The 26676-nt window shown below is 40.1% G+C and overlaps 1 protein-coding gene across 19 annotated transcripts in view; it reads left to right on the top strand.

Annotated features, from left to right (window-relative positions):
* KIF1B (kinesin family member 1B) overlaps nucleotides 1-26676 on the top strand; it is a 96855-nt gene that overhangs the window by 64752 nt on the left and 5427 nt on the right. For 8 of the 19 annotated variants that reach the window (XM_056330682.1, XM_056330677.1, XM_056330691.1 and 5 more), the window contains 23 exons: nucleotides 5391-5509; nucleotides 7294-7379; nucleotides 7523-7652; nucleotides 7979-8138; nucleotides 8777-8867; nucleotides 9448-9566; nucleotides 10414-10469; nucleotides 10988-11188; nucleotides 13167-13275; nucleotides 13895-13961; nucleotides 15375-15459; nucleotides 15722-15827; nucleotides 17305-17331; nucleotides 20123-20237; nucleotides 20802-20935; nucleotides 21455-21516; nucleotides 22219-22364; nucleotides 22738-22977; nucleotides 23375-23446; nucleotides 24056-24177; nucleotides 24973-25122; nucleotides 25620-25812; nucleotides 26432-26550. In XM_056330682.1, the coding sequence (XP_056186657.1) occupies nucleotides 5391-5509; nucleotides 7294-7379; nucleotides 7523-7652; nucleotides 7979-8138; nucleotides 8777-8867; nucleotides 9448-9566; nucleotides 10414-10469; nucleotides 10988-11188; nucleotides 13167-13275; nucleotides 13895-13961; nucleotides 15375-15459; nucleotides 15722-15827; nucleotides 17305-17331; nucleotides 20123-20237; nucleotides 20802-20935; nucleotides 21455-21516; nucleotides 22219-22364; nucleotides 22738-22977; nucleotides 23375-23446; nucleotides 24056-24177; nucleotides 24973-25122; nucleotides 25620-25812; nucleotides 26432-26550 (2709 nt within the window). The remainder of the gene's footprint in view (nucleotides 1-5390; nucleotides 5510-7293; nucleotides 7380-7522; nucleotides 7653-7978; nucleotides 8139-8776; nucleotides 8868-9447; nucleotides 9567-10413; nucleotides 10470-10987; nucleotides 11189-13166; nucleotides 13276-13894; nucleotides 13962-15374; nucleotides 15460-15721; nucleotides 15828-17304; nucleotides 17332-20122; nucleotides 20238-20801; nucleotides 20936-21454; nucleotides 21517-22218; nucleotides 22365-22737; nucleotides 22978-23374; nucleotides 23447-24055; nucleotides 24178-24972; nucleotides 25123-25619; nucleotides 25813-26431; nucleotides 26551-26676) is intronic. The other 11 variants (XM_056330692.1, XM_056330690.1, XM_056330696.1 and 8 more) reach the window with 3 other exon arrangements.

Below are 26676 nucleotides of genomic sequence, written 5' to 3'. Positions count from 1 at the left end.
CCAGCTCTTGCTGTAGACTGCAATGGCTTTGCCTTGTGCTGCATAGAATATCTATATATGTAAACTGGAATTGCCAGAGAATGGGTGTGGTTTAACATTAAGTTTAAATTCCTGTGTCCAAGGCCAGGAAGACCTAAATAATAATCGGGAAAATAACATTTAATGTGACAATGTGAGTAAATCTCTTTCAAGGTAACTTAGCTGTCACAACATAGAATGAATGTGGGTTTGCTTATGTACAGTATTTAAGCATTATTTATAGAATGCTGTATTTAGCCATTGCAAGATCACCAAGGCGATATTATAGTATGTGACTTTTTCCCATAGAAGAGAATCTCAGAGTATGGTGGAGGGTCTTTCAGTCCAGTCTAATAAATCCATTTTCTGAAAACTCATCTAACATCCTCTGTGTTTTAAGAGGAAAAAATGGCATGAGGAGAAAGAAGAATGATCCTTTCTGTATGAGGAAAAGAGCATTCTTTGAGATGATTTGGCTTCTTGGATTATGTATGATACTCAGTAGGAAGTATTACGTAGTGGAAGGTCATCTTCATTAAAATTCACTGGCTGGTGGTCTTTTATCAGCAATTTCCCCGTGCACTACACTTGAACTGCTGAAACAAGTTTGCTTAACGTATTTTGGAATATTATCTATTTTTCCAATGTAGATATGATTAAGGCATTATCAGATACCAGTTTTTGGTGTAGACCCTAAGGACAGCAAGTTGCATCAGAAAGATGTAGTACTTTGTGCTGCTGCTTCACAGATAGCCTTGCTCAGACATGTTACCTATGACCAGAAACAGAAAGATTTTCAGTGACTTTTGTGACCCCTCACTTCTGCTCTTACTCCCCCAGTTCTGCTTATTTGATTGCTCTGTAAGGCAATTTACTTGTTAAAGCAGTAACAGAGGTGGTTACCACAGACATTGTACAAAAGAGGGGGTAAGACTCCATGGCTGGTGGAAGGGAGGAGCAACAAAGAATGGACTGGAGCTTGACTTCATCCTTTCCTGTGACTGTAAGCAGGGAAGACTTCCATGCCCAGGAAGGTGGGATCTTTTGACAGTTTCCTCAAATGCAGGAAACTTGGTTGCATTATTTGTGAAAATGAGGGACTGAGTTTGTCAGTGTTTTGTCAAGCTTTTAGATCAGTTTAGCTGTGCTGTGTGACCTCATTCTTTGTCTTCAGTAGACCTGTTTACAAGCTGTGATTAAAACTTGGCACTTCCTTGATCTGGTCTTTGAAACAAAAAATTACAGTTATAAAGATGCAAGAAATTGCATGAGTCCTCTTTGATCTCTGAATTTGTGTCCTCATGTGCAATGTCCGATAATGTGTTTTAGAAAATCAAATTCTTTCAGGTTAATCTGATCTATAACAGTCAGTTTGGGAAAGCTGTCTTAACTGACTTAAAGTGGTTGTCAGCTAGTTAAAGCATATGTGATCTTTTTGCAACAGCTAGGACTGCTTTCTTGTAATGGTGCTGGCATACTCAGCACATTCTCCTGTGGTGCATGTTCTTTCAGAGTGAGACCTTCAGTCCTTGGGAAAAAGTTGAGCTATTCATCTTCATTTCACAGACTCTTCAGGAAGCACAAGCTGAGCAAATACAGTGCATAATGGAAACAGTCGTGCTTCCTGGCAATTACACAACTTGCTTCCCATTTCCATGTATTAAAAAGAATACTGAGCTCTGTCTCTAGGCAGATACATGAAGCTGCAGCAGTTAAGGGTACTACCCTGAGCCATGTAAGCTGCACATAGTAAGAAAATCAGCTTGGGTTGTAAATTGTATTGAGGAATGAAACTTAGTTTGTATTATCTCGGAGTAGACAGCTGAACGACTTTTTCCCAGTTGTTGGTTTCTATTCTTTTATGGTTCTGTTCTGCTATTGTGCTGATTCTGTCAGCAGAAAGCTGTTAGATGGTTTAGCACCACCGAGTAGAAATTACTTTGATTCTTCAGTGTTATCCGGCATGAGAATTCTACTTTTGAACAGATGAAAATACCTTTTTGATACTTGTGACACTACATAAATACTGTCTTGAGCCCAAGGTAGTGTTCAATTTATAACAAAACCCAAATTCCTTAACACTTCTGTGTACTGTTTTATATGTTGTGGAATGTGTAGGACAAAGATAAAATAATTTTGCGGGGGAGGATGTGTGTCATCAGCAATAATGAGTTCAGGTCACTAAGGAGAGAAGGAGAAATTGATCCTGTAGTTATCCAACTCCTTGGACATCACAGTATTTTTTTTCTCTCTCTCTTTGTGCTGTGACTGTCTTTTATTTATACTATAACTATTAAAGAAAGAAAAAAAAAAAGAGCTGGTCCCTTTAGCCATCTCTTCTGGCATGCTGGGCTGTTTTTAAGGCTGATTCTATTTAATGGTGTTGACATATCAAGCATTTGCTATGTTTTTAGGGGAGGTGGGAGAGGACTATGGGGTATTTTATTTACATCTTGAATTGATCTGTGTGTTTAAAAAATATCTGTCATCATTCCAAGTTCTGTTGTTTTTGTTTTGATTTTTTAAAAATATTGTTTGTTAAATTTAATTTCTAGTTTTGTTGAGTATGCCATTTTACCTCACCAATCTTTCTGCTAATATAGCTCCCCCTCTTTCAGTCTGCTGGGCTAAGGTGCAGGGGACACTTGCATACAGGGTGTTTGGGGAGTGGGAGTCCTCCCAGATGTGGAAAGAGGAGGATAACCTTAAGATTTCATCCACTCCTGACTTGGTACTGTCTTGTAATGAAGCAGGTGGAATGGCACTGGAAGGCAGTATTGCTGCATAAACCAGTTCTTTTCTTTGTACAGCAAATGTGCCATTGCTCTCCATTCTACAGAAGAGATCCAGCATTTTCGTCACCAAACAGGAAGCTTAAAACTTTCTGTATTATTGCTTTTCTTTCTCTAAGTTAAAATCATTCCAGTGACCTAAGCGACTGAGTGGAAGGAAGTTAAGGAAGTTGAGAAATACTTTTTTTTTTTTTTTTTTTTCTTTGGGATGGTTATTTTACCAAGGTCACAAAATTGTATTTGCTAATAAAACTGAATGCTTTGGCTGTCATATATTGAACAGCAGCTTCAGGACTTTAGCCATGCAAATAAAAATATATTTTTATTTTTCATACAGGTAATGCTTTCACTTTTCACTAGTTTGGCTTTGAAGTAGGAAAGCTTCCGTAATGACTGCCTCTTCTACTTAGTGAAGCTGTCTCTTACTGTGTACATACCAGTGCGAGGCCATTTAGATTCCTTTCTGTTGGGGGAAAAATGTCTGTTCACCCTAGCTTGAAATGTGGTTTTCAAACTGTGTGTGTTTTTAGTGTTGAGCATATGACTCCATACCTTCCTGAACTCCATCTCTGGTCCAGTCCAAGTGAACAATTCCAGTTTATGAGTGACTGTTCTCTTGTATGGTGGGATGCTGCTTTCTCAAATGAGCACCACCTGAAATTTGAAAGCTAAAAATGAAAATGTGGTTTTAGAGAAAAAAAAATACTAAAACTTCCCATTTTGTTACTTAAATGTAGTCTCTTCTCCCTTCCCTTGCTTTATCAGTGCTTACCTCACTTTGGAGCAGACTGAAAGGAATTAGATCCTAATCTTAGTCAAGTGTTATGTTGCAGTTTTGTTGGTTTTTTTTTTGTTGTTCTTGTACTGTTTTCTTAATGTTTTTGTTTTGCTGCTTGGATAGCCTTATTAATCATTCTGTTCTCTATTGCATTTTGTCATCACTTTGGTCTTTAGTAGCATCATTTTTGTCTCTTCTGCTCATAACTGACACCTGTTTGACTACCTTGCCATTTCAAGGCAATTCATTCATTCTGGGAACAGGCATGTGAACCCAAGGAGAAATACTTACTTTTTAAACTTTGGTCCTTAGCTGTGTGTCAAGGAATTCAGTTTGGATCAGTCTCCCTGTGTTCACAGAACAAGTTCTACAGCTAATATCTCCAGACAGAGGCAGCGAATGTTGCATTTCTGTCTCGGCCCTCGTGTCACACAGGACTTTCCCTACAAATATTAAACAGTAACAGTTATAAATTCAAGGAATTAATTATACTTAATAATATATATTGAGAATATATATATTTCTATTATATAATATATTATAAATAAATATCTATTATAATATATATTATATAAAATTATATAAAATATACTTAATAATAAAAAGGACTGCAAGAAGGAAATCCAGTTAAACAAATGACCGGTGTTTAGTATAATTAAATATGCATAAATTTATAAAAATTACATACATAATTGGTTAGTCGCTTTAATGACTGGTAAAACTATTGGTTAAACTTCTGTGTGTCTCAGTACTCTTTTGAAAATTCTGAAACAGCTCAATAAATAAAGCATTCCTTTTTTTCCTCTTCTTGAGAGCCATTCTTCTGCTGACTTGTTAGGCTTCCCAACGTCTAAGATTTTGCTCAAGCTAATCTCACTGAAGTTCTAAGAACTTCTGCAATTCATTGCAGAAACATAAAATAACTTAATTTTAGTCTAACTCTTAATTAAAAATCTGTACAATAAAACTTGTTAACTTACTGTTCCAAAATAGACCCTGCTTGTATATAACTTTAAAAGTTAGTGTATGGCAGGATCATCCAGTACTGGGCCTAAATGCTGCTTTTCCTGTTGTGAACTGTACTTTCTAAGTGATTGCTGTTAGAGTACTGTTGCGGTGTTTTGTTGTTGGTTTGGGTTTTTTTCAAGAAATGAATAGAACATTCCTAAAGATATTTAGCTGTGAAGACTACTCATTGAATCTTCCAAGAAACCTAAGAGGGGACTTACGGTTTATTGGGGATTCCTGATTAGTCTGTATACAGTGTTATCAAATGAACATAGAAGAGAGAAAACAGTCCATCTGGTTTGAAGAGTGGTTTTTATGTGGTCACTACAACATTTGAGGGTGTGTGAACACAGTAGATCAATTCCCTTTTAATTTATCACTTCAAACTACACTCATGTGGTGGAAGACTCAAACAATTCTTTATAATCAGTAGCTCCTTAGTAGACTTCTACCATCTTGCTAACAGCTCCATTTGCAACTGTAGTGCACCTGAAGTTACTTTCTATAAAGCCATCATCTTAAATTGTCTCCTTCATATGTTTTATAACTCACTAATGTCAGCCCTGTGTCTCTAGTATACTCTGATAATGGTGCATTTTGTGGCTTCACTTGGCTTTGACACTGCTGCAGAGCCCTGTGTGGACAAGATGGATACATGACCACAGTGCAGGTCTAATAGGTGGAGTAAAGTAGACTGAAGATTTGAGTGTCCCATTAGCCAACCAAATACTGCAGTCTGGTTTTGCAGACGATTGCCTAATGCTGTTTGTGTTTTCTTTCCTTCCTGTTACCAGGGCGTTTGTATACCTGAGCAATCTACTGTACCCGGTGCCTCTTATTCACAGAGTGGCTGTTGTTAGTGAGAAGGGAGAAGTACGAGGATTTCTGCGAGTAGCAGTGCAAGCTATAGCAGGTGAGATACTCTGAGAGCTTTACACTGCAATTGTTTGGTACACTGTAAGTAGCTGCAGCTTTAAGAAAACAGGCAAACAAATCAAACCATTCTCTCTTATAGTCAAATCTGAATAATGCAGTGTTGCAAATAGTGCCTGTTCTTTATTATTAACTTGTCTTTGAAATTTTTTCATTGGCATGAATCGTGTGGACCAAGCATGAATAAATCTTGAAATGATGCTACTGATCAGAAGGTTTTAAAATGATGACATTGACCACTGAAGTTTATACTTGGCAGCTAATGCAACACTGCTTTTTAAGATAGTGAAAGGGCTAACTAGTGTCAGTCAGTATAAAAACTAAAAATAAAGCAAAGTTTTTTTTGTTTCTGGCACCAAGAATTAAGAGCGGACAAAGGTATTTGCAAGTTTGGTAGTTGTGATGACTTGCAGACAAGTTAAACGTACCAAGTGTTTGCTCTTCTCAAACTATCTTTTTAAATAATGTGCTCCTCCATTGTCTGACTGAAGAGCATGTGTAGAATTTCCTGGACTGACAGTTTTTGGTGTACTATAAACAGAAATCAGAGCAGTTTTCCTTTTTGTTGCCACGCTAAAATGTGTTGAGACTTGGAAGCTGCTTTAACATACTATTTCATCGCTAAGGATTGTCAGTTTTTCCGAAGAAAAGGGTAGATAGATGGGGGACGGTAGCTGCCTCATCCAGTTTTGAACTACCTTTGTAGGCATGCAGAGTTTAACTGCAGTCCGCTAGTCAGCTGCTAATATTTTATGCTTTTCCCATATGAGATGAGCCAGTTGAGTTATACTGTCGGTGGTTAGCCATGTCTTACCCATCCTGGTGAGAGCACAGATACTTTTCATGTTTTGTCCTTTCTAGCAGTGGCTAACTGCCAACATCTCTTTTTTGTTTAGATAGGGTAACCCTGGAAGTTTCACTCTCCATGGGAACGTATAATGAAATCTCAGACTCTGAAGATGTGTAAGAATCACTCTGGCAGGGACTTAAACAAGTGAAATAAAATCTGCTTTAACCTGTACAGAAGTCTCATTTCTAGTTTGGTTTGGTCTCCTTGGCACTGGCCAAATATTTCCAAATAAATATTCTATTCATCCACCCAAATAAATGGAATACACCGTGGCTAATAGAAATTGAACGGGGGATATCTCTTGAAAAAGGGCCGTGGCATTATTTGGTCCCTAAGTGAAGCTTTGGAACTCATTCTGAATCTTTTTTTCTGCGAGCATGCAATTACTGTGGAAGAAATATCTGGCGTTTAACCAGGCCTTGTTGTTACTCTCCACAAAGAGGAGGGGGTTAAATAGACAGATTGTGCAGACTGAACCACCTTCAAATTTACAGCGTGTACTTGTGAAGCTTTGTTAGTGTTACTGCTTAGTTTATGGCTACAGAATTTTAGATGGCAGTTTAAATGAATTTATGTGGGTTGTTATGGTATGTTAATTTACCTTGGGTATAATAATCAAGAGTAAATAAATAATCAAAATGAGTACTCGGTTGTTTTGCATTCAAAATTCTCTAAAGTTTATTCATGATGAAACTTCAAAATTTGTCTTGTTGGTTTACCACTCAAGTCCATGATGGATAGATTTCTGCTGTGACTTTTTCCAGCACTTACTCTACTCTGTTGCTGGATGACTGGAACCAGGCCTCTTCTGCTTTATGGACTGGTTTTCATTGTAATCAGAATTTCCATTTAGAAATCGGAGGGTTTTTCGCTCTCCTCCCCATAATTTTTTTTCCTTTTTCTTTTTTTTTTAGCTGATGAAGAAGCCCCAGATTATGGATCTGGTATTCGACAGTCTGGCACAGCTAAAATTTCATTTGACAATGAATATTTTGATAAGGTAAGAAGTCTTAAAATTGAGTTAGGTTTCTTTGAGTGCAGTAGTTTCTGTTTCTAAATAAATAAGTGTTGTGGGGGAAGAAGGGGATGGCAAAACTGGAAACTGCAGGAATCTGTTACATGCTACCTCATTTAATTTTTCAGAGTGATTTTTCTTCAGTTACGATGACTCGGTCTGGACTGTCTTTGGAAGAATTAAGAATTGTGGAAGGGCAAGGACAGAATTCAGAGGTTACCACTCCTCCGGAGGAGATCAACAGAATGAATGAGCTAGGTAAGTAAGAGATAGGTAGTAGCTCTGGGGAACTTAAGGGAAATCAGTGATAGGGATTCTAAGTGTCCTTCAAGAATATGATAGGTACAGAAAGGTGTAACCGATGGGTTGCATACCATAGATGCTGGAGTTCTTAATTTGAGGAACTGTGCAGAAAAACTGTTCCCAGGTATTTGTATCTTTTGACTATCAGCAAATAATTTGGGCTCAAAAGAAAAAACCCGCAATATTATGTGACTAAACTGTTGCCTGAAGGAATATTTTTAAGAAAAGAAAAGAAGAAAAAGAACAAATGATTTCATGTGGGATGTTTGTGTTTCCCTAAGACTTGAAGTCAGCCACTCTGGATGGAAAGATGACTATGGAAGGATTCACCGAGGAAATTGGTGATCACTTGAAACTGGGTAGTGTGTTTACCTTTCGTGTGACAGTGCTGCAGGCCAGTGGCATCCTTCCTGAATACGCAGATATTTTCTGCCAGTTCAAGTAAGAATTTATCCTTATTTACATTAGGCAATTAATGGTTTGATAGAGAGTGCAAATAATAGTGGGCAATGGAGGGTCTGATTGAGAGCTTTTCAAATGAGTGGCAGTGTGGTATAGCAGAGAAAAGTGCCTTGTCAGTTACTGGAATTCCTTATACGAGCAGTACCCGCTTTGTGTTAGCGTGGTGTTAAGGAATAGTTTTGCAGAAGGGAATCAAGAGTCAGAGTGGACTCTTAAGTTACTATTTTGTATGTATCTTTTAAGTTTTTGCTTGATAATGGCTTTTAGTGTGAAAACTACAATATTGGATTGTACATATGCTCAATTGCAATGAAAGCTACATGACCCTTGAGTATATCAGTAGCTCTTAAGTAAAAGGGTTCTTTGTCTTAGTTTCATAAGAAAGAAGAAAAAATGGGAGTAATAAAGACATAAAACAAGTACAGGAATTGTGCTCCCAGAGGCTAGGGTATTCCTGGCTTTAAGTCATCACTCAACTCCCTGCAAAGTTCTAACAGAATAAATTAATGGGTTTCCTTTCAGTGTTGGGTTCACAGCACAGCAATCTTTGCTAAACTGTTCTGTAGTGGTTTATTTTTGTTTTATTTTTTGTTGTTTTGTTTTTGCTTTTTTTAAAGCTTTTTACATCGACATGATGAAGCTTTCTCAACAGAACCTCTCAAAAACAATGGTCGAGGGACTCCCCTTGGGTTTTACCATGTTCAGAATGTAAGTAAAACTTTACAGGAATAGTAAGTGCCTGTTTTAGCACTGGGGAGTTGTGTGTATCCTTCTTGTTAATCTCAAGAGAGGTGTATGGGGATAAGGGGGACAAGGGGAATGATTAAGAACAGGCAGTAGGAGGAGTGATCAGGTGACTGATATGGTGCCCAGTGGAGAACAGAATGCAGAATGGTTCTGTGTGGCAGATTTAACTCTGCTGTTTCACCTCTACTTCATGCCTTTGAATTCTGTTGCCTTTCCATGGTATTTAATAAAAGCAGTCTAGAATTCAGGAAATAAAATATGTGTGAATAGCAGTGTTCTTGATCTCAGATGAACTGAACATACTGTTCTTATGGTCTGTGTAATCCTTTGGTTACATGCAGTCACCTCCAGCTTAAATGCCTGATGTTGAGGTTTTCATTTTCTCCTGTATTAGAGAGTAGAATTAATGCCTAAATCAAAAAGGAATGCAATTACTTTTACTGTGAGTGGCATTAAACCATGTGAAAAATACAAACTCCTAAAATTCACGCTTAGATTTCTTTTTTGCAAGTCTCATTTTCTTTCTTACTTTGCTTAATAGATTGCTGTTGAAGTGACAGAATCGTTTGTGGAGTACATCAAAACAAAGCCTATTGTGTTTGAAGTCTTTGGGCATTATCAGCAACATCCTCTCCATCTGCAGGGACAGGATCTCAACAGGTATTGTTCGCTGCTCTGGCATGAAGGCTGCCTGCAGTCATGCTCGCGTTAGCTCTGCAGTTCAGGCAGTACTTTCTCATACTCCTGAAATTATATAGTCACACCCTCACGACTAGGATTCCTGAGCAAGGTCAGAGTGCTGGCAGGCACCTTTTTGCCCAGTGCAGTATGTTTTGTTAGTGAGTGATGGAATTGCTTTGCCTTCTCAAACATGGAAAGCTGTTTGGCCAATACAGTTGCATCCATGCTACAAACACTGTGGTGATAGAACATTGTACTCAGAATTTCAGCAGTGGTCTTGGTGAGTTCTGGGTAAACCTCACCAGTGTTCCCAAGATGCAGTGCCTTGACATAGTCATGCCTGAGCATTTGAATTTTTGGAATCAGGGAAAGGGCCCCTAGCTGTCATCATCTTCATAGCTATAAGGGAAGAGGCTATTGAAGCACATGCTGGTTTTAAGAGGAAATGTCAGCTAAGACTCGTTTCTTTCTTTTAAGTTATTTTGGGAAATGTCTGTAGTCTACTTAAATTTTCAGTGCAGAATGGGGGTAGAGCAGTTGGAAATTGTAATTTTTTTAAAAATTTATTATTTTTTATTACTGACAGGTAGGATTAATTAAGATAGAGAAAGGACATAGGTTAGTCTGAGGAGTGTGCTGACTCCACTTGTTTTCCTGACAGGTGGTATTTACCTGTCTTCATGCGATTGTGAGGATATTTTTAGAGACAAAAATGGGTGGAGGGACTCTACGAGTGTGTGTGTACATAGATGCATCTTTGTGTATCTGTATATGTTTTTCATGATTAGCTGCCTCTATACTGATAACTCTTTTCATTTCTCTGTAGTCCTCCACAGCCTTCCCGAAGATTCTTTCCTCCCCCTATGCCACTCTCAAAGCCAGGTGAGAACAGTTCTCTGATTCAGTACATCACATGTCTGCTACCGAAAGTGAAGGTTGTAGCGTATTCATAAGCTATTCAGGACACCAAGAAATGCAGTGGAGTGGATGTTGTGAAGGGCATTAGTCTGTCTTTGCTGGCAGTCTTCCTTTTGTTTGTGTTCTTTTCAACCTCTGTTTGCAGGAAGTGCTTCTTGGTTCACTAAAGGGTAGAACTTCATTCCTTAGGTGTTCACCATATTCCATCAGCTCTGGCTAGGGCTCTTTATGTGCTTACTGAGCACTTGACTGGAAATTTGCTTATTCATTAACTGCTTCATCTTTTTGCTCTCTCAACATTCTTCTTTAGTGAGTCAGTCTTGTTGAAATGATCCTTTTTTTTTCTTTGCTTAATTGTAATAATGCATGCTGAACTCCTGTGTTTTTTTTCCATTTCACCTATTAATTTCCGCCTCCTCCAGCTTTCTCTCACCTGCCCATTTCTACATCCTTTTTTTGTGTGTGTTCCATTCCCTTTGCAGACCATGAAAGAAAAATTGAATTGATTAGGTATCTTATGTCTGGCTATGTAAACGTGCATGTGCTGAACACGCTATCCGAGCATGCCAACGTGCTTGCATCCTCTGCTGTGGCTGCTTTCCAGGATGGAGCTGACCAGCTGCCACCTTTTCTCTTTCTGCCTATTCCCAGTTGTCAGAGTGAGCGGGCTCCTAAACGAGATGGTTAGTAGCCAAACTTGATCTGTAGTAGATGTAGAAGTAGTTCCAACATGTGCTGCAGAATTCCGTTTTCCTTTATCATGTAACGTTCTTGGGACTAGAAACAGCCATGACTGCAGTCATGGAAGGTGATGCTGTGCTTAAGTTTAGGGCTATTCTAGAGAGAACCATATAGTCTATGAACTCCAGTGCTAGGTATTGCAGATTTTTCTGTGTCGCTGGATCTATTCCTTGAAACTTCCTGGACCTCTTGATATTTTTTTTGGTGTGTTCTGTACATAGGTTTCTGATACTGGGATGAGAGATGCTGCACATGAAAAAACAGCTATGTAGAGAAACATTCTGCTGTGTTCCATATAGGTTTCCTTTTTGCTCATCATGTTGTGGTGGTTTTTTCTCCTACTAACATTGCCGTTCCTCGTTTACATTTTTATTTGGTTTTATTTAAAACAAACACACAAAAAAGACAACTCGTTGGTTATTAATTCTGCCAGAGCAAGTCCATGAGAACCTTTAGAACTGGCTTTCGTGTTTAGTTAAATGTGTCTTTCTGTTGTTTTTCTCTTCTGAATCTTTTGGGTTGCTCTGCTTAGCAATAAACTTGATTGACTTGTCTTTGATGTACCTCTCGCTTTAAGTCCAGCTGTAATGAATTCATGTGCAGCTATGTGATGTGATATGCATGTAAGAGAGTGAGTGCCCTGAGTAATGAAAGGGAGGAGTAAATGGTGACACAGAAGCTTGCTGCCTAGTGTGATGGAGTTGTAGTGCTGTAAATAACAGATTCTTGTCTGTTATAAATCTGTCCATCTGAGGTAGCTGCGATTTTTACCCAGAGAAGAAGCAGAATTCACTTTTTTTTTTTTTTCCAAAAGAGACTGCACAGGCACACGTATAAGGACTTTTTCTTGACTGGGGACTGTTAAGCCCTTCCGCTGCACTGGAAATTAAGTTGTGGTGGAGGCTGAAGGATACACAGAGGTGTGAAGATCAGAGAACCTAGAAGAATACTTGAGCAAGGGAAGAATGGGGCTGGAGGGGCTAGAAGGGAGAATAATTATTTGGCTTAATAAAAACAATAAAGTTAGTATGTGAAAGGAAAAAAAAAAAAGGAAAATCAATTGCAGAGTTACAAAAATACCTGTCAGAGTACACAGGAACTAGGCTTTTAAAATATTCCCTTTCACAAAAATTAAATGAATGAGTAGATAAGAGAGGTCATGTAATGATAGCTAAAAGATCCGATCTAAGTATATGTGAATGGATATCGGATTATTTCTAGATTTCAGTTACCCTGTTATTTTTTTTAACATGGTTTATCCCTACATTTGTATGAAAGGAATTAGAGAGGATCTGGCCAGTAGTAGTCACTAATACTAAAATGTAAGGAGCCCAGAAACATATCTTGGCAGGATTATGGCTCTGGAATAAGTCTTGTTCAGCCTTTTTACATATTATCTAAAGTGGTTCAGGAGACTAGCATTTGTAACATGAAGAAGCAAAGACTGAAGTTTTAAGTTCCTCTTCCCCCCCTCCCCCCCTCCCCCCCCATTCTTCCCCCCACCTTGTGTATGGGGGGGGAAATGTACTTTATTGGTGAGTAATGTTGTAGAAGAACAGACCTAAGTAATTCCAAATCACAAACTGTTGTACGTCAGTTACTTCATGGCGTATTTGTGGAAACTTTTTCTGTGGATCTAGAGAGACTGCATATTTTTACAAGTTTTTTTGGATACAGTTTTGGTTTTTTATTTGTGTTGGGTTTTTTTCTTTTCATCTAGTAACTTACATTTTAAAAAAACAACACTTTGAGAAATGATTGCTGTAAGCAACATAATTTTCATGGAAAAAGATGTTGTCTGCGTATGTACATAGAATACGTAGGATCACTGAAATGACTTGTTTCTGTGAGCCCTAGGGTAAGCTTTACTTGTTTAGTCTTTGTAAACCATTCCTTTTCCTCTTTCTTTTTATTTTTAAGTGCCAGCTACAAAACTAAATACTATGAGCAAACCCAGCTTGGGCCAGAGTGTGAGCAAATACGACCTCCTTGTGTGGTTTGAAATCAGCGAATTGGAGCCGACAGGGGAGTAAGTCCAGTATTAATCCTTTATGTTTTAAGAAGAGTCATTTATGGGAGTCTGATCTTTTGCCCTTTGTTCTGGTCAGACCAGGCTGATGTTCAGCAGTCGTTATTGGGCAGTGGCCTGGGTGGTCTGTAGTGATCGGGTGTAAATTCTGGTGACATTGGTTGTCCCCACTGGAAAGGGCTGAAGAGATAAAATGACATTTCTTTCACGCTTCAAGTAATCTTTCCATTTTGAAAGCCCGTGCACACCAGCTGAACAGGCACTGGGAAAACTTACCCGATGCAGGCAATGAGTTTAGATTCTTTGGGTCGCTAGAGATTTTATGCTCCAGAAGTCATCTACCAGGCCCTGTTTTATGTTCACCTCTGCTACACAGAAGGTTTTTCCCTGACAAGTTTTAGGGATTATATTGAGAAGCGAGTTCCACAGAGTTTTCCAGAAGTACTGGAAGTGCAGTGTATGATACTTCTGTATTTTACTGATGCTCTGGTGAATAAAGAGTCTAGTCTGGGAGTCAGCAGAAGCACTCATTTCTTCAGGTACTATATGGAGAGGTAACTGTTGGCAGTCACTGTACTAGTATATCTTTCCTGCCTCTTGATTTCACTCTCTCACACAGGTATATTCCTGCTATTGTGGACCACACTGGAGGCTTGCCCTGCCAGGGGACGTTCCTCCTTCACCAGGTACTAATGAAGGCTGTAGAGCAGCAAGTTTCATCTCTGTGGGGGGTTAGAATGGCTGGATTTTGCATCTTCCATGTCCCTTCCTTTCCTACGCAGCTGTCTAATGATAGCTGTAGGGTCAGCCATCCTTCAGTCTGTACTTAGTCTGTTAGCTTTGGGCTACGAAGAGAGTACGTTTGGCCCCTAGTGTATTGCTGTTTCCTTATCAGTGTGCATCCCACTCATGAAAGATGAAAGCTTTTCAAAAAGCAGGAACCTTTGGAACCAGATTTGTGCCTTTAGTGTTCTCCAGCATCTCTACCAAGGACCCAGAAGGATCTTGTGGACTCAGCTTTCGTTGGTTCTTTCTCACTGCATGTGGCTGTGAGACAAGTCTACAAAATGACTGTGTCTCTGTGCATTTTAAATGCCTGTAATAATCCTTAATAATAATTTGTCTTTAGCTAGATTCTAAAGATAAATCTCAGTTAAATATTGTTTATAAGTTTGTTATGGTTTTCTTCTACTCTCAAATTCTCAGTTCTTTTCCATGGAGTTTACTTTGACTTGCATTTCCTCTTTCTTAAAATGATAGGAACAGTCCGTATAGCTTAGGAATAATAATCGTATTCTAATAATTTCCTTTTAAAAAAAAAATAATGTTGCTCAGTTCTAGATTTACTAATGTGCTCAGCAGTTACTCCCAGTTCAAACCAGAGTAATTCTAACCTGTGTAGTTCCATTGCCAAGTCCACAATGCAGGCAAATGTTTATCAGCTTCTTTGGAAACAGTTGCATGCAAAGCACCTTCTCCCTGGATAGTTGTCCTCTACGTTTTGAAGAGTGAAACCTGTTGCAACCAACACTTGGGAATTTTTCTTTTTTAGATGTGGTGTTTACTTCTATTCTACAGTTGTACCTTCTTTCCAGCTATTACAGAGTTTTACAATATTTTGGCTCATAACAGATACATGTGACAAAGGAGGAGAATATCTGCATGAGTAGTTTCTCTTTTCTAGTAACTTCTTTTGGTATATATGTTCTGTTTTGGTATATACACTTTAATGTAACGTATAAGTACATAAGAACACATTACTCAAGGATTTGCTTGGTTTTGTGGTCAACTGATACATCCCAGGGACCATACATACCTTCTTTGAGAGTGTATCAACAGTTTAAGGACAATTTTAGGTTAAATCCTCTGCCTTTGTGGAATGAGGAGGGAGAACTGTAAATTCTGTTATTTAGGAGAGTGTAATGTTTCTCTTAAGTCAGTTTTAGGGTCCTGAAACATAGGTGCTTGTTCACAGTTTCAGACTAATTTAAATGATCTTATTTGCTTCGTTTTTGCAGTATAATTGCAAAATAATGATGTTAGAGTATGTGTGTTGGTGGGGAATGCTTCACCAATGTTTTGGTTTTGAATTCTACCAGGGAATCCAGCGTAGAATCACAGTCACCATTATCCATGAGAAGGGCAGTGAGTTGCACTGGAAAGATGTGCGAGAGCTGGTTGTCGGTGAGTGTATTGTTTTGCATGTTGCTGTGTAAGGAAGAAAAAGTACTAACGGTAATTTCTTTTTGTATTGGATTCTGACATCTTTATGAATATTGGCTGTGAGGGGAGAATTTTGAAAAATATCCAGAGGAAAAACTGAAGTTGTGCAACTTCCACTTAAAGCTGCTTGTTAATCATATAGTCTGAAATTATATTTGGGAAAACACTTTCATTCTGTGTTTCAAGTTTAATTTTAGTTGACTCCCCCTTCTACCTTTTTCAGGGCGTATAAGAAATAAACCAGAGGTAGATGAAGCTGCTGTGGATGCTATTTTGTCTTTGAATATTATTTCTGCAAAATACCTGAAGTCCTCTCACAGCTCCAATAGGTAAGTGAGTGAAGTGAGCACTCTAGGAGGAATCTGAAATTTCTTTGACTTCTGAGATACTGGCAGGATGTTTGGAAAGCTGGGAATATTGCTGATTGTTAAATGTAGAACTCTGTGGGCACAGGGCATACAGATCGAGAATCAATGTTACCATGAACTCTTGCTAAAGGTGAAGCCCATTGGTCTACATGGAGGATTTCTTGATAATTCATTTGAATTACTTTCCATGTGTAAGCACCAAAAAGGGAGGACAGAAGGGAACAGCTTAAGGGAGTCTTGGAATTTAACCCAGAACTTTTTCTACTGACATCAAAGTTTGTTGCTAGAATACAGCATTGAAGTACAAGGGCAGTCTCGGGGGATATATTTATGGATGTGTACATACCTATATTATTCCTGGAACAAGGATGTGACAGTTTAAGCAAGAGCCATGCTTTGTAAATTGAACTTAATGGTTTGTGGGTTTATACAGATGGACTCCGGCCCTAAGAAGGGGGTGTCTGTTCCGTGGAACTGGTTGCTGCAGCGGCCGGGCCCCTGTCTGAGAGGTTTGGGGCTGTGTGCGCTGCCTCATTAGGGTGCATTGCTGTACAGATCAGGCGGATTCTGCATTGTTTGGCTTCAGCGTCTGCAACAAAAGGGCAGCGAAGCAGAATGCTGCATTGCCGGCACAGCCTCTCCCTGCTCTGACATCAGCCAAGTCACTTGACCGCTCCATGGCTCTGTTTAGCTGGTGCAAAGCAGGAATATCTCGGAAATTTAACTATGAATGAGTGTTTCCGGAGGTTGTTTTGGAGCCCATCTCTGCTGCAGCTGCTGAATGCTGGAGGCGGTATTCCAGGCGCTGAAATGGCCTCTTCCTTCTGTTAGAGGCTTGGACTTTGAATACCACTGCGATATTAAAGGTGGATCCAGGACGCTGCTTCTGCCTGCTGAATCCTTCCTGCCACCTCGTGTCTGCGGCAGGCGCAGGGACAGGGCCTTGGCAGTTACTCTGCCTCCCACTGAGAAGTGGGTGTGTTAGTGTGTTTGAATTAATGGGTCGGTATAACTGGGATGTAAGGGGATTGCTGCTAGTTTCCAGTCTGATTACTATTGTATTTGAAGTTGGAAGGTCCTATACTTTATGTTGTACAGGAATTTCTTGAAATTCCTATATAGCTCTACAGTTTCTATTAGGTTGGCCACTTGGATGAAGGATTAGTGTGAGTGAAGTAAAGTAAAGCTGTTGACCACCTCTTGCCAGAATGCCAAGGTTTAAGCTGTGGGATGAGTGCGTGGCAGGGTGGTGAATTGGAAGTGAATCCCTGGTAAAGGATGTGTCTTACATTTGCTCATTGTCTGCAGACCTGTTTTCTGGTTGGTGTGTTGTGTGTTTTGGGTTTTTTTTAAGTCTACTTGTTCTGTTCCTCTCAGCTGTTGCTTTTCTGTTCTGCTTTTGGCTGCACTAACTGAAGCTCTTTCTATGTTTTTACAGGCTCTTTCTTGATAAGGATATGCCTAGGTATTTTCTGGTTGCTTCCTTTGTACATAAAGCATTCTATTTTCAAGAATCTTTATGTCCCATTTGTCTTGCCCCCACTTCCCTTTTAGCTTTTACTGAATTTTGTTAGCACACCTCTTTGCTCTTGCAGAAGTGGTATTCCTCCTCCTCCTCCTTTGTGTCAGGGGTTTATTTGGGTACAATTCAGTGTGGGACTTGAGAAGGTAAACTTCCCTTCACGTGTAAGAAATAGCCTTCTTGGTTCCGTCTTTCTGATTCTAAAAATGTGCCATGAGAATGTAGTCCCTATTTGTAGCCCTTGCTATTTTCTTCCTTCGTTCTGTATCAAAGAACTAAATTTGGAATTTCTTACTGCCTCTGACTCTGTAATGCTTGCCATGTTTGAAGTACCAAGTCAAGGACTGAATGATTAGGTTACTTGAAATTCCAGCTCTGAATTGCACTGAACAAAAAGCAGTGGCAGCCATGTGACTGGCATTCAACCTCTGTTCTTAGGTTGGATTTGCATCTGAAATTTAACCATGTGGTTGCTACTACTTACTTCACCAGTGTGCAAAGACGCAGAGGTGCAGTAGCTGCTGGGACTGGACTCCTCCTTCACCTTCCAGACCGGGGCATGGCCAGGTGTGCTGGCGGCACAGTCTGGGACAATTTGCACTCTGCTTTCTGTGGTTTGCCTCTTTGAAAAAGAGCAAACTTTAAGTCTTCAGTGCTCTCGGTTCACCACCTCTCACTAATACTAAAATCCACTTAAAAATCAGTCCCAACTACACGTTGGTGCTTTTAACCTGTTTCTCCTGTTTTTCATGCTTCGCTTGTTCTGCACTCCGTTTCCCTCCTTGTGCTATTAGCTATGCTGAAAGAAGTTTGCTCACTCCTGGTTTTTTTTGTCCGCCTCTGTAACTATTCTAGCAAGTTCTGGTTTGGACTAGGCCAGACTCTGTGTTTAACTCCCTGGCTAGACAAAATCCAGTAGAGTAACTGTATTTCAACTGTACTTCAACTTTGTGTTCATGAAAAAGTCATCATTTTGCTGATGAACATCTATATCTGTATTCTCTCTTTGTGATGAGAAGTCCTGGTTGGCAAATGGTGGCGAGCTGATTCAGGGGCCAGGTATGCCGGCTCTCGCATCGGTGAAGAGCCAGTTTACCACATTTTCTTCCACCCAGAGAGTAGATCTGGAGCTTGCTAAAAAAATTGATCCCATACCTAAGACATGATGAAAGACTAAACATAGGGACTCAACACAGATTTGTAAAGGGTTAGAGGACAACCTGTGCTGCTTGCCTAACCTCACCCAAATAAGGATGATTCTGTTACAGTGCTTTGGCAGCTACCAATTACTTCGCCTTCAGAATATTTTTCTCTGTAGCATTTTTAATAGAAGCAGGACATGTAGAAGTAATAAGATTCTTAAATGTGCTACTTCCAATGGAAACAGTATTTAGCAATACTCTCAAATTACACTACTTGACTGCACAGTTCATGGTGTCTCAATGTATTAGCTCAGAATTATGCAACTGGTATCAGGAGAAGGGGTTTCTTGGGAACTCTGTTTGGGATCTTGGTTTCTGATATGTCTGCTCTTGGGCTGTTTGTGATGGTTTTTTGGTTGGTTTTCGTTATTGTTATTTCTTTCTTTCACCCCCACCCTACTTTTTGTCGTTTGTCTTTGGTTTCATTTTCCATTTTTCTGAGTTGGCCTTGGGCATTAGTGCAGAAGCTCTTTGGAGATACAACATTATAAAAAATTAATACACATGACACACTTTCTTGCTTTTAGTACCACATCATTTGGACTCAAAATAGGATGGAAAACCTCAGTGGCAAGGGGCTTTGGGAGGGAAATTTTATAGAGGTGATGAAGAAATGGTATCATCTTTTTGTTATCAGTGTAGAGAAGTGTGCTGTATTCCTGACTAAGGGTATAGGACTTCTTTCCAGAGGAGCCTACGTGAAATCGGTCTTCGCCTGTGAGAAAGGAGAGAGGTCATTTCCCTAAGCTGCTGTTACAAGAGGGGAGAGTGTCATGGTGACTCAAGGGTCTAATGATTTAGCTGTCCTGTGTATGATGCTGTCTCTCACTTTTTTAGGTGTTTTTTTTTTAGTTAACAGATGAACTTTCCTGATTGCGGGGGTAGAGCTGTGGAAACTTCAGCTCCTTTCATTCCATGTACCAAACTGAAGAAATTTCTTACAAAAGTTTGTGTTAGATCTGCAAGTTTTTACTTGAAGCTAGTAAGGGCATAGAAGGAAATCTTTGTCACTTGAATATAGGACTTAAATTACAATGATTGATAGGTAGGGTTGCTATCAGAAGCTGCTGGATTTGTAAGACTCAGTGTTAGAGGGATCTGTTTTGTTGCTATACATTAGTCCTAAAACATGGTGTAGAATGAGCGGTGCTTATAGAAAAGAACCTTGCCATGCACTCTGGAGGTCCAACTGGGCTGAATTGCACCTGGAGCAATAGAAAGGAATTCTACTGTTTAGAAACACTGTTCTGTAGTGCTGACTTCCCTGTAGTGTTAAGACAGCTTTTGTTCTGTTCTGTATTTACTTTTGACTCTGTTACATGAGTCTTTTTTCATAACAAGCAATGTTCTCTTATGCCATGGTATTTGAGGGTAGAAGTAAGTGATCTTGGGAAAGAAAAGAAGGTCTTTGCTTTTGCTTTTTATTTGTTATCTAAGCCGCTGAGAGTTGTAGTGGATGATGTCAAGAAAAAGATGCTGTACACTGAGGGCTAAGAGGGATGCAGAGGAGCTCTTACTGTATTTTTTTTCAGGACTTTCTATCGGTTTGAAGCAGTTTGGGATAGCTCCTTGCATAACTCCCTTCTCCTCAATCGAGTGACACCGTATGGAGAGAAGATATATATGACCCTTTCTGCTTACCTGGAGGTTAGAGACCTGTGCCTTTCTTTTTGCTTGTGGACTCGAGTATAACTTGAGTTATTTTGAGACAGCAGACAGTATGTAGCCAAGATACTTACCGGACTAAATGATTTTGAATCCTGAAGCCAGTGAAAGTCTTTATTAATTTTCTGAGAACAGGGTGGAAAAATTAATTCACAGTTAGCATCTTGATGTCAAGGTATTACTGCCTTGTACCAAATGTGAAGCGAAACTGGTGATCTCCTTTTCTGTGCCTCGTTTTGTCTATTTTTGTATCTGAAAATCCACTGAAATCAGTGAACGTTGCTGTGTAAGTCCTGCTTATCTTACAAATGCTGGCCTAGCTCTTGGCTTTGCGTGCAAGTCACTGTTCTTTTGTATAGTACAATTCACCCATAAGATGCATTGAGAAATTTGACAGTTCTCTTTCACAGAAACACATGTGAAAAACCTCCACCAAAGACCCAAATAAGAATAAATTTCAAAAAGCTGTCCCCCCACAAGAGGGAAGCAGTATAACTTGGTATAGTTGTCTGCAGCCAGTCATTCATTATTGTTTTTTTCTCTTAGCTTGACCACTGCATCCAGCCTGCTGTTATAACAAAGGATGTTTGTATGGTCTTTTACTCAAGAGATGCCAAGATCTCCCCACCGCGATCACTACGCAATCTCTTTGGCAGTGGCTACTCCAAATCTCCAGATTCGTAAGTTCCAGTTTTGGTATTGAAGTTTTATGTCGGCATATACTTTTTCTCTTAGAGGGCATGGGGAGAATGTAGCTTAGTTTTCTTTATTTCTTCCTTGAAAGTCTACCTACAGTTCTCCAGTCTGGTTTTGAGCATTCTTTGTTGCATTTATTTCAGTAAAACTCTGGTGGCTTTTCTCTTTACTGATCCTTTTTCCGGCCTTCTGACTGAACGGTTGGGAAGAGAGATCCATTGTTCAAACTTGCACATAGACAACCCTGATCTCGACCTGGAATTTACTGCAGCAGCTGCTCTCTGAATCTGATGAGGGGGGTGAGGGGGAACATGGGGGAAAAGCCATTTTTAGAGATCTTGCAGTCTCTCCTGGTTATTTTCTGTCAAGATTAGAATTCAGATGTAGTTCTAACTAAGAACTATACTTGAACTTCTAATTTGGGGACCGGTTTACTAAAGCTAATGCACACAATTTTTGAAGATAATAGGTTTTTCTTTTTCCCTCTGGTTTCTTGTGAACAGCAATCGAGTGACCGGGATCTATGAACTAAGTTTATGCAAAATGGCAGACACAGGAAGTCCAGGTAAGCAGTGACTGGGTGTTCAAGTGATAAATATGAAACATTGCAGAAAATTTCGTAGGTGGAAGAGAGTGATTCTGTGGATCTTCTGTCCTGGTGGGAAGAGTTTCCTGTGTTTCATGGGAACAGTGGCACATTGCTATTGCTTAAAAAACTTAGGCAAGCTTTTACTTTCAACTTGGGTCTGTGTTCACCAGTGGTGAACCAAGGATTCACTGAAAACTTTACGTTTTCTGACATACCAGGAAACTGGACCTTTGTCATAGACTTAGGTTGCATAATACATGGCCTATGACTAACACAGCTGAGACTTGGTTTTGCATCAATGCAGTTTTCTCTTGGTCTTTTGAAGATACTGCTGCTATCTGATGCAAACTTGGTAACTTGGAAGGAATGTAGATTGTGTGGTATCAGTGTATTTTTCCTCTAAGAACTAGCAATTGAAGTTCCTGTATTGAATTAGACTGAACAGGAGTTTGCATTATATCGTGGTCAATGGAAAGTATCTGAATCAAGTAAGAAAGCTGGACTAAATCACATCTTTGGAATGTGTGATTTCTGTCAATGAAATCATTGCCTTGTGTATTTCCAGCCAAACAGACGGGTTGGTACTTCACAGCTTGCTAATTGTTAAGTGTTTCTTAGTGCTAAGCCTCTGGCTGTATTTTTAACGCATCTTATGTTGTTTTTTTTTTAACTGCTTAGGAATGCAGAGGAGGAGGAGGAAAGTCCTGGATACATCTGTGGCATATGTGCGAGGAGAAGAGAACCTGGCAGGTTGGAGGCCCAGGGGTGACAGCCTCATTCTCGAGCATCAGTGGGAATTGGAGAAACTGGAGCTGCTGCATGAGGTGAGTAAAGAAATCGGGGAAGTGAAAGAAAAAGCATAACTGTACCTTTGAATTTGCCTTTAGTCTACCCTCTGTGAGACCTTCTGAGCTGAATGAGTTCCCGGATTGGAGTTTGTTCTCAAAGTCGAGATATAATTAAATTCTCCAACAGAGAAGGTAAGGTAGCAGGTGTGTGGCTGGCTGCTGCATGGAACCTTCAGCTCAGAATCTCAGTGTGTTCAACAAAGGCAGATTCTACTTCTTGTGCCATTGCAAACTCACTTACCTGGGGAGAATGCTCAGTGTATGAATCTTAAAAGAATGCGTAAGAATTCAGTGCCTGTAAAGCAGGCAACATCCTGGAGCAGATGATACTCATTTCTTTTCTTGCTAGGTGGAAAAAACCCGACATTTCCTTCTGCTTCGTGAAAAGCTTGGTGACAGCATCCCCAAGTCCCTGAGTGACTCACTGTCTCCCAGTTTGAGCAGTGGAACCCTCAGTACCTCCACCAGCATTTCCTCCCAGATCTCGACTACAACGTTCGAGAGTGCTGTGACACCCAGTGAGAGCAGTGGCTATGACTCGGCAGATATAGAGAGCCTGGTGGATCGGGAGAAAGAGCTGGCCACCAAGGTATAACATGGGAAAAGCATCACGGGCCTAAACTGAGGTGCCAAAAACGGTTAAAGATTCATGATGAGCTTTTCAGATAGCATGGCGAATATCCAGTGTTGCATGAGTTTCGTTTTAATATGCTTTATAATGAAATAATCCATTCTCACTAGCCCGTGCTGGTGGCTGGGTTTGTGCTATGGCTGTACCTCATTCCCCTTCATTAGTAATTCTGTAAATGAAGCTTTGGAAGTGATTATTCCCTTCTGGGATTTTTCACAGCAGCTTAGAATTTGTTTGTTCTTTCCTGAGCTGCTCAATATGTCTTGACAAATTGCCTCATATGTTCAAATTTCCCTGACAATCTAAATGTAAAATTTTTCTCTGTGTTGTTTTTTCGTTTGTCCGTGTCCCTCAGTGTCTGCAGCTTCTTACTCATACTTTCAATCGGGAATTTAACCAGGTGTACAACAGCATCAGTGATTGTAAGGTAAATATTTCATACAATATAATACGCTATATTTGTAGTACAACAGCAGTGTATTTGTGGTCTGTGGAATCTGTTGATAGTATGAAGAGACAAAACACTTCCTGTTAATTTGTTATTTTCAGTCTATTGGAGGCATTTGGCTAGTCAGCATCAGGTTCTGTAGACTGGTGCAGGAATTAGAAATGGTGTGAACTTGGACTGTAGCATAGCTTCTAGTTCATTAGCAGACTGGAAGTGCTCCCACCTTCTGTGTACACTTGCCCTGTGTAAAAGGGTAAACTGGCTCTTTTAGAAATTCTGACTGTAGGCACAGGAGTCACCAAGTTGCAACTGTGTAATCTAATACTCTATTGAGGAAGTCAGGATGTGAACCATCAGAAGTGTAGGAGGTTAACAACAAGCGGTGTCTATAGAAGTGCCCTTGTATTTTCACCCCCAGGTGGGTTTATGATGATTATGTCCAAAAATTTGGAGCAGAGAAATGGCTGATAGGAACACTGATAGGAATTATCTGAGCCTCCCGCAGGCTGAATGCTGTGTGCTGCCCGGGACGGGACACCAGCTGCAGAAGAACCGCCTCTGTGACACCTTGCCTGTTTGTCCTTGTAGCTGTCAGATATTTCCCCCATTGGGCGCGACCCGTCTGTGTCGAGTTTCAGCAGTGCTACCCTCACGCCCTCATCTACCTGCCCTTCTCTTGTGGATTCAAGATGCAATTCAGTTGATCAGAAGTAAGTAATAGGGTGTTAATAGAAAAACGTTACTTCTCGGTGCTTCACAATCTCTTTCCTGTATTTCCTGATTGCATATTTTTCTCCCCCTTTATTCCCTTTCCCTACTTTCAGATATTTCTCTGTATGGCTTCCCTGCCTTATTCTCTACAAATACTCGGTACAATTGTTTTCCCCCATTTTGTTCTTTTGAAGTGTTGTGTATTTTTTCGCTTTTTGCTGAAAGCAGTCAGCTTGTCGTTCCAGTGACCAGTGCATCGTCAGTGTGTAGCGTCCACAAGGTTTTTTCAGTTCTGTTAAAAAACATTATCTTCTAATAACAACCCAAAATAAATCAGTTTGGCCAGTAATCCCTGTTTATTGTTCTCAGCTGTATCTCTAGAAAATATTTTTGATGACATTTGGAAAAACTACTTAATGAAAGATAATGTAACTTGTACCTTCTCAGTTTGACATCCCTGAGAGGAGGCGTGCCAATGTAGTAGTACATTTTACATCAAACCATAGTAAGATGTATTTCTGTGTTGTGACAGTGTTTGGCAAGAGAAACAAGGGACAAGTAGTGGGGAAAAAACCTACTAGCAGTTACAAGTTTTGTTCCATAGATTTCAAGGGAAATGCTATTCAATAGCGTACAAAAGCATCCCAGTGTCATACAAAACAACCTAGACTGGAGGATGAAACCTGTGAGACAGGCAAGGCTGTAAATGCACTTTCAAGTCCATTGTCACATTCAGTTGGTTTGTTGTGACTTACTTTTCTTTCTCCCTTTTTATTTTTTTTTTTTTTTTTTAGGACACCAGAAGCAAATTCTCGTGCCTCCAGTCCCTGTCATGAGGTGGAACAGTTCCAGCTAATTCCTGCGGTAGAAACTTCCTGTCTTGCCAGAGCTGGAAAGAATGAATTTCTAAACCTTGTTCCTGATATTGAGGAAATCAGACCAGGGTAAGTTTTCTACTGTTGTGTGATCCTGGCTTCCTGAGAGCTGTCACGGGGACTGCCTGGCACTTGTAGTTTCTTTTGCCTCGTTTGAGGAAGGTAAATGAAACGGGTGATTGCAGAAATGCAGGGTCCTGTGTAATGGAGGCAGGACTGATGGAGGTCATGTTGGCATTTGATCTCTGCAGCACTCATTCCCCACATCCACTTAATGAACAGGATTTCCATTGACCTAAACATACCTGTTACCATCAAAACTGTTGCTGAAGTTCACTGTCGTAGACATCTTTGTGGGTCCTTTTCATCAGACTTTTGCGTTGTTCTTGAAGACAAAATTCAGCTTGCTTGTGGGAGAACTTTTTCATAATACTGTTACGCACAAAACACGCTATGGACCAAGAATCTTATGCAGTGTTTTGCAGCTAATACGGATACCTGGGTGCCTTATTTAGGGGACAGTGTATTCCTGTTTATTTGTGGGTTTGTTTTGGTTTGTTTTCCAGCTCTGTGGTCTCAAAGAAAGGATACCTCCATTTCAAGGAGCCACTTTCCAGCTCCTGGGCCAAGCACTTTGTGGTGGTTCGCCGTCCCTATGTTTTTATTTACAACAGTGACAAAGATCCTGTAGAAAGAGGACTCATAAACTTATCCACAGCTCAGGTGGAATACAGCGAGGATCAACAGGCAATGGTAAAGGTCAGTCTGAGATCTGTTGTTTATTTACCCACAGAACAGGATCACTGCAGGTAGTAGTGCACCCATACCATCCTGTGCATCATCTCTGGTCAGAGATGTCTTTGTCTTGGAGGATGGCTGGCATCTGATGGCTCCGCCCACAAGGTCGCCAGTTTGTTCAGGGTTTCTTATGTTTTGGATGCAGCTGTACAAGAGACTGAGACTGCTGTGACGCTGCATGTTTGCTTTAGTGAGCATGTGTGGGTACCACCACCCTGTGTGTTTGGTTTTTGCAGTTTCCTTTTTGTGTGGTGTTTTGGGGTTGTGTGTTTTGTTTTGTGGGGTTTTTTTTTTTTTTTTACACAAACAACAAACCCAACATACACAAACATCCTGCAAGGAACCAGGTTAACTTTACTGGTTAAAGTCCACACTTCTGAGTTAAAACTGTATTTTGTAAAAGACGTCCCTTTTGACTGTCTAATGTTATCCTGGAAATGAGCAGTGGAGCTTAAATGAAAGACCTTAGGTCTGGTGGTTTTTAGGAATGTGACGCAGCAAATTCTTCCTCACGGAGGGAGTGTGCATCAGCATCTGTGCTTGGAGGCTTCAGCATTTTAAATTGTCCTTCATGTTCCAGACACCCAACACGTTTGGTGTATGCACGAAGCATCGTGGGGTCCTGCTGCAGGCCATCAACGACAAAGACATGAATGACTGGTTATATGCCTTCAATCCACTTCTTGCTGGCACAATACGGTGAGAGACAGATCATGGGTGGGCAATGTGCAAAGCATAAAGGTAGTGCGATAGTTTGTCACAGAATTTAATCTTGTTCGAAGAATTTGACAAGACAGGTGAAATGAAGGAGGGACAAGGGCGCAC

This window comes from Falco biarmicus, chromosome 3 (genome assembly GCF_023638135.1).
Source record: "Falco biarmicus isolate bFalBia1 chromosome 3, bFalBia1.pri, whole genome shotgun sequence".
Lineage (NCBI taxonomy): Eukaryota > Metazoa > Chordata > Aves > Falconiformes > Falconidae > Falco > Falco biarmicus.
The sequence above is the reverse complement of the archived record's forward strand: the minus strand, read 5'-3'. Positions and strand labels throughout refer to the sequence as shown.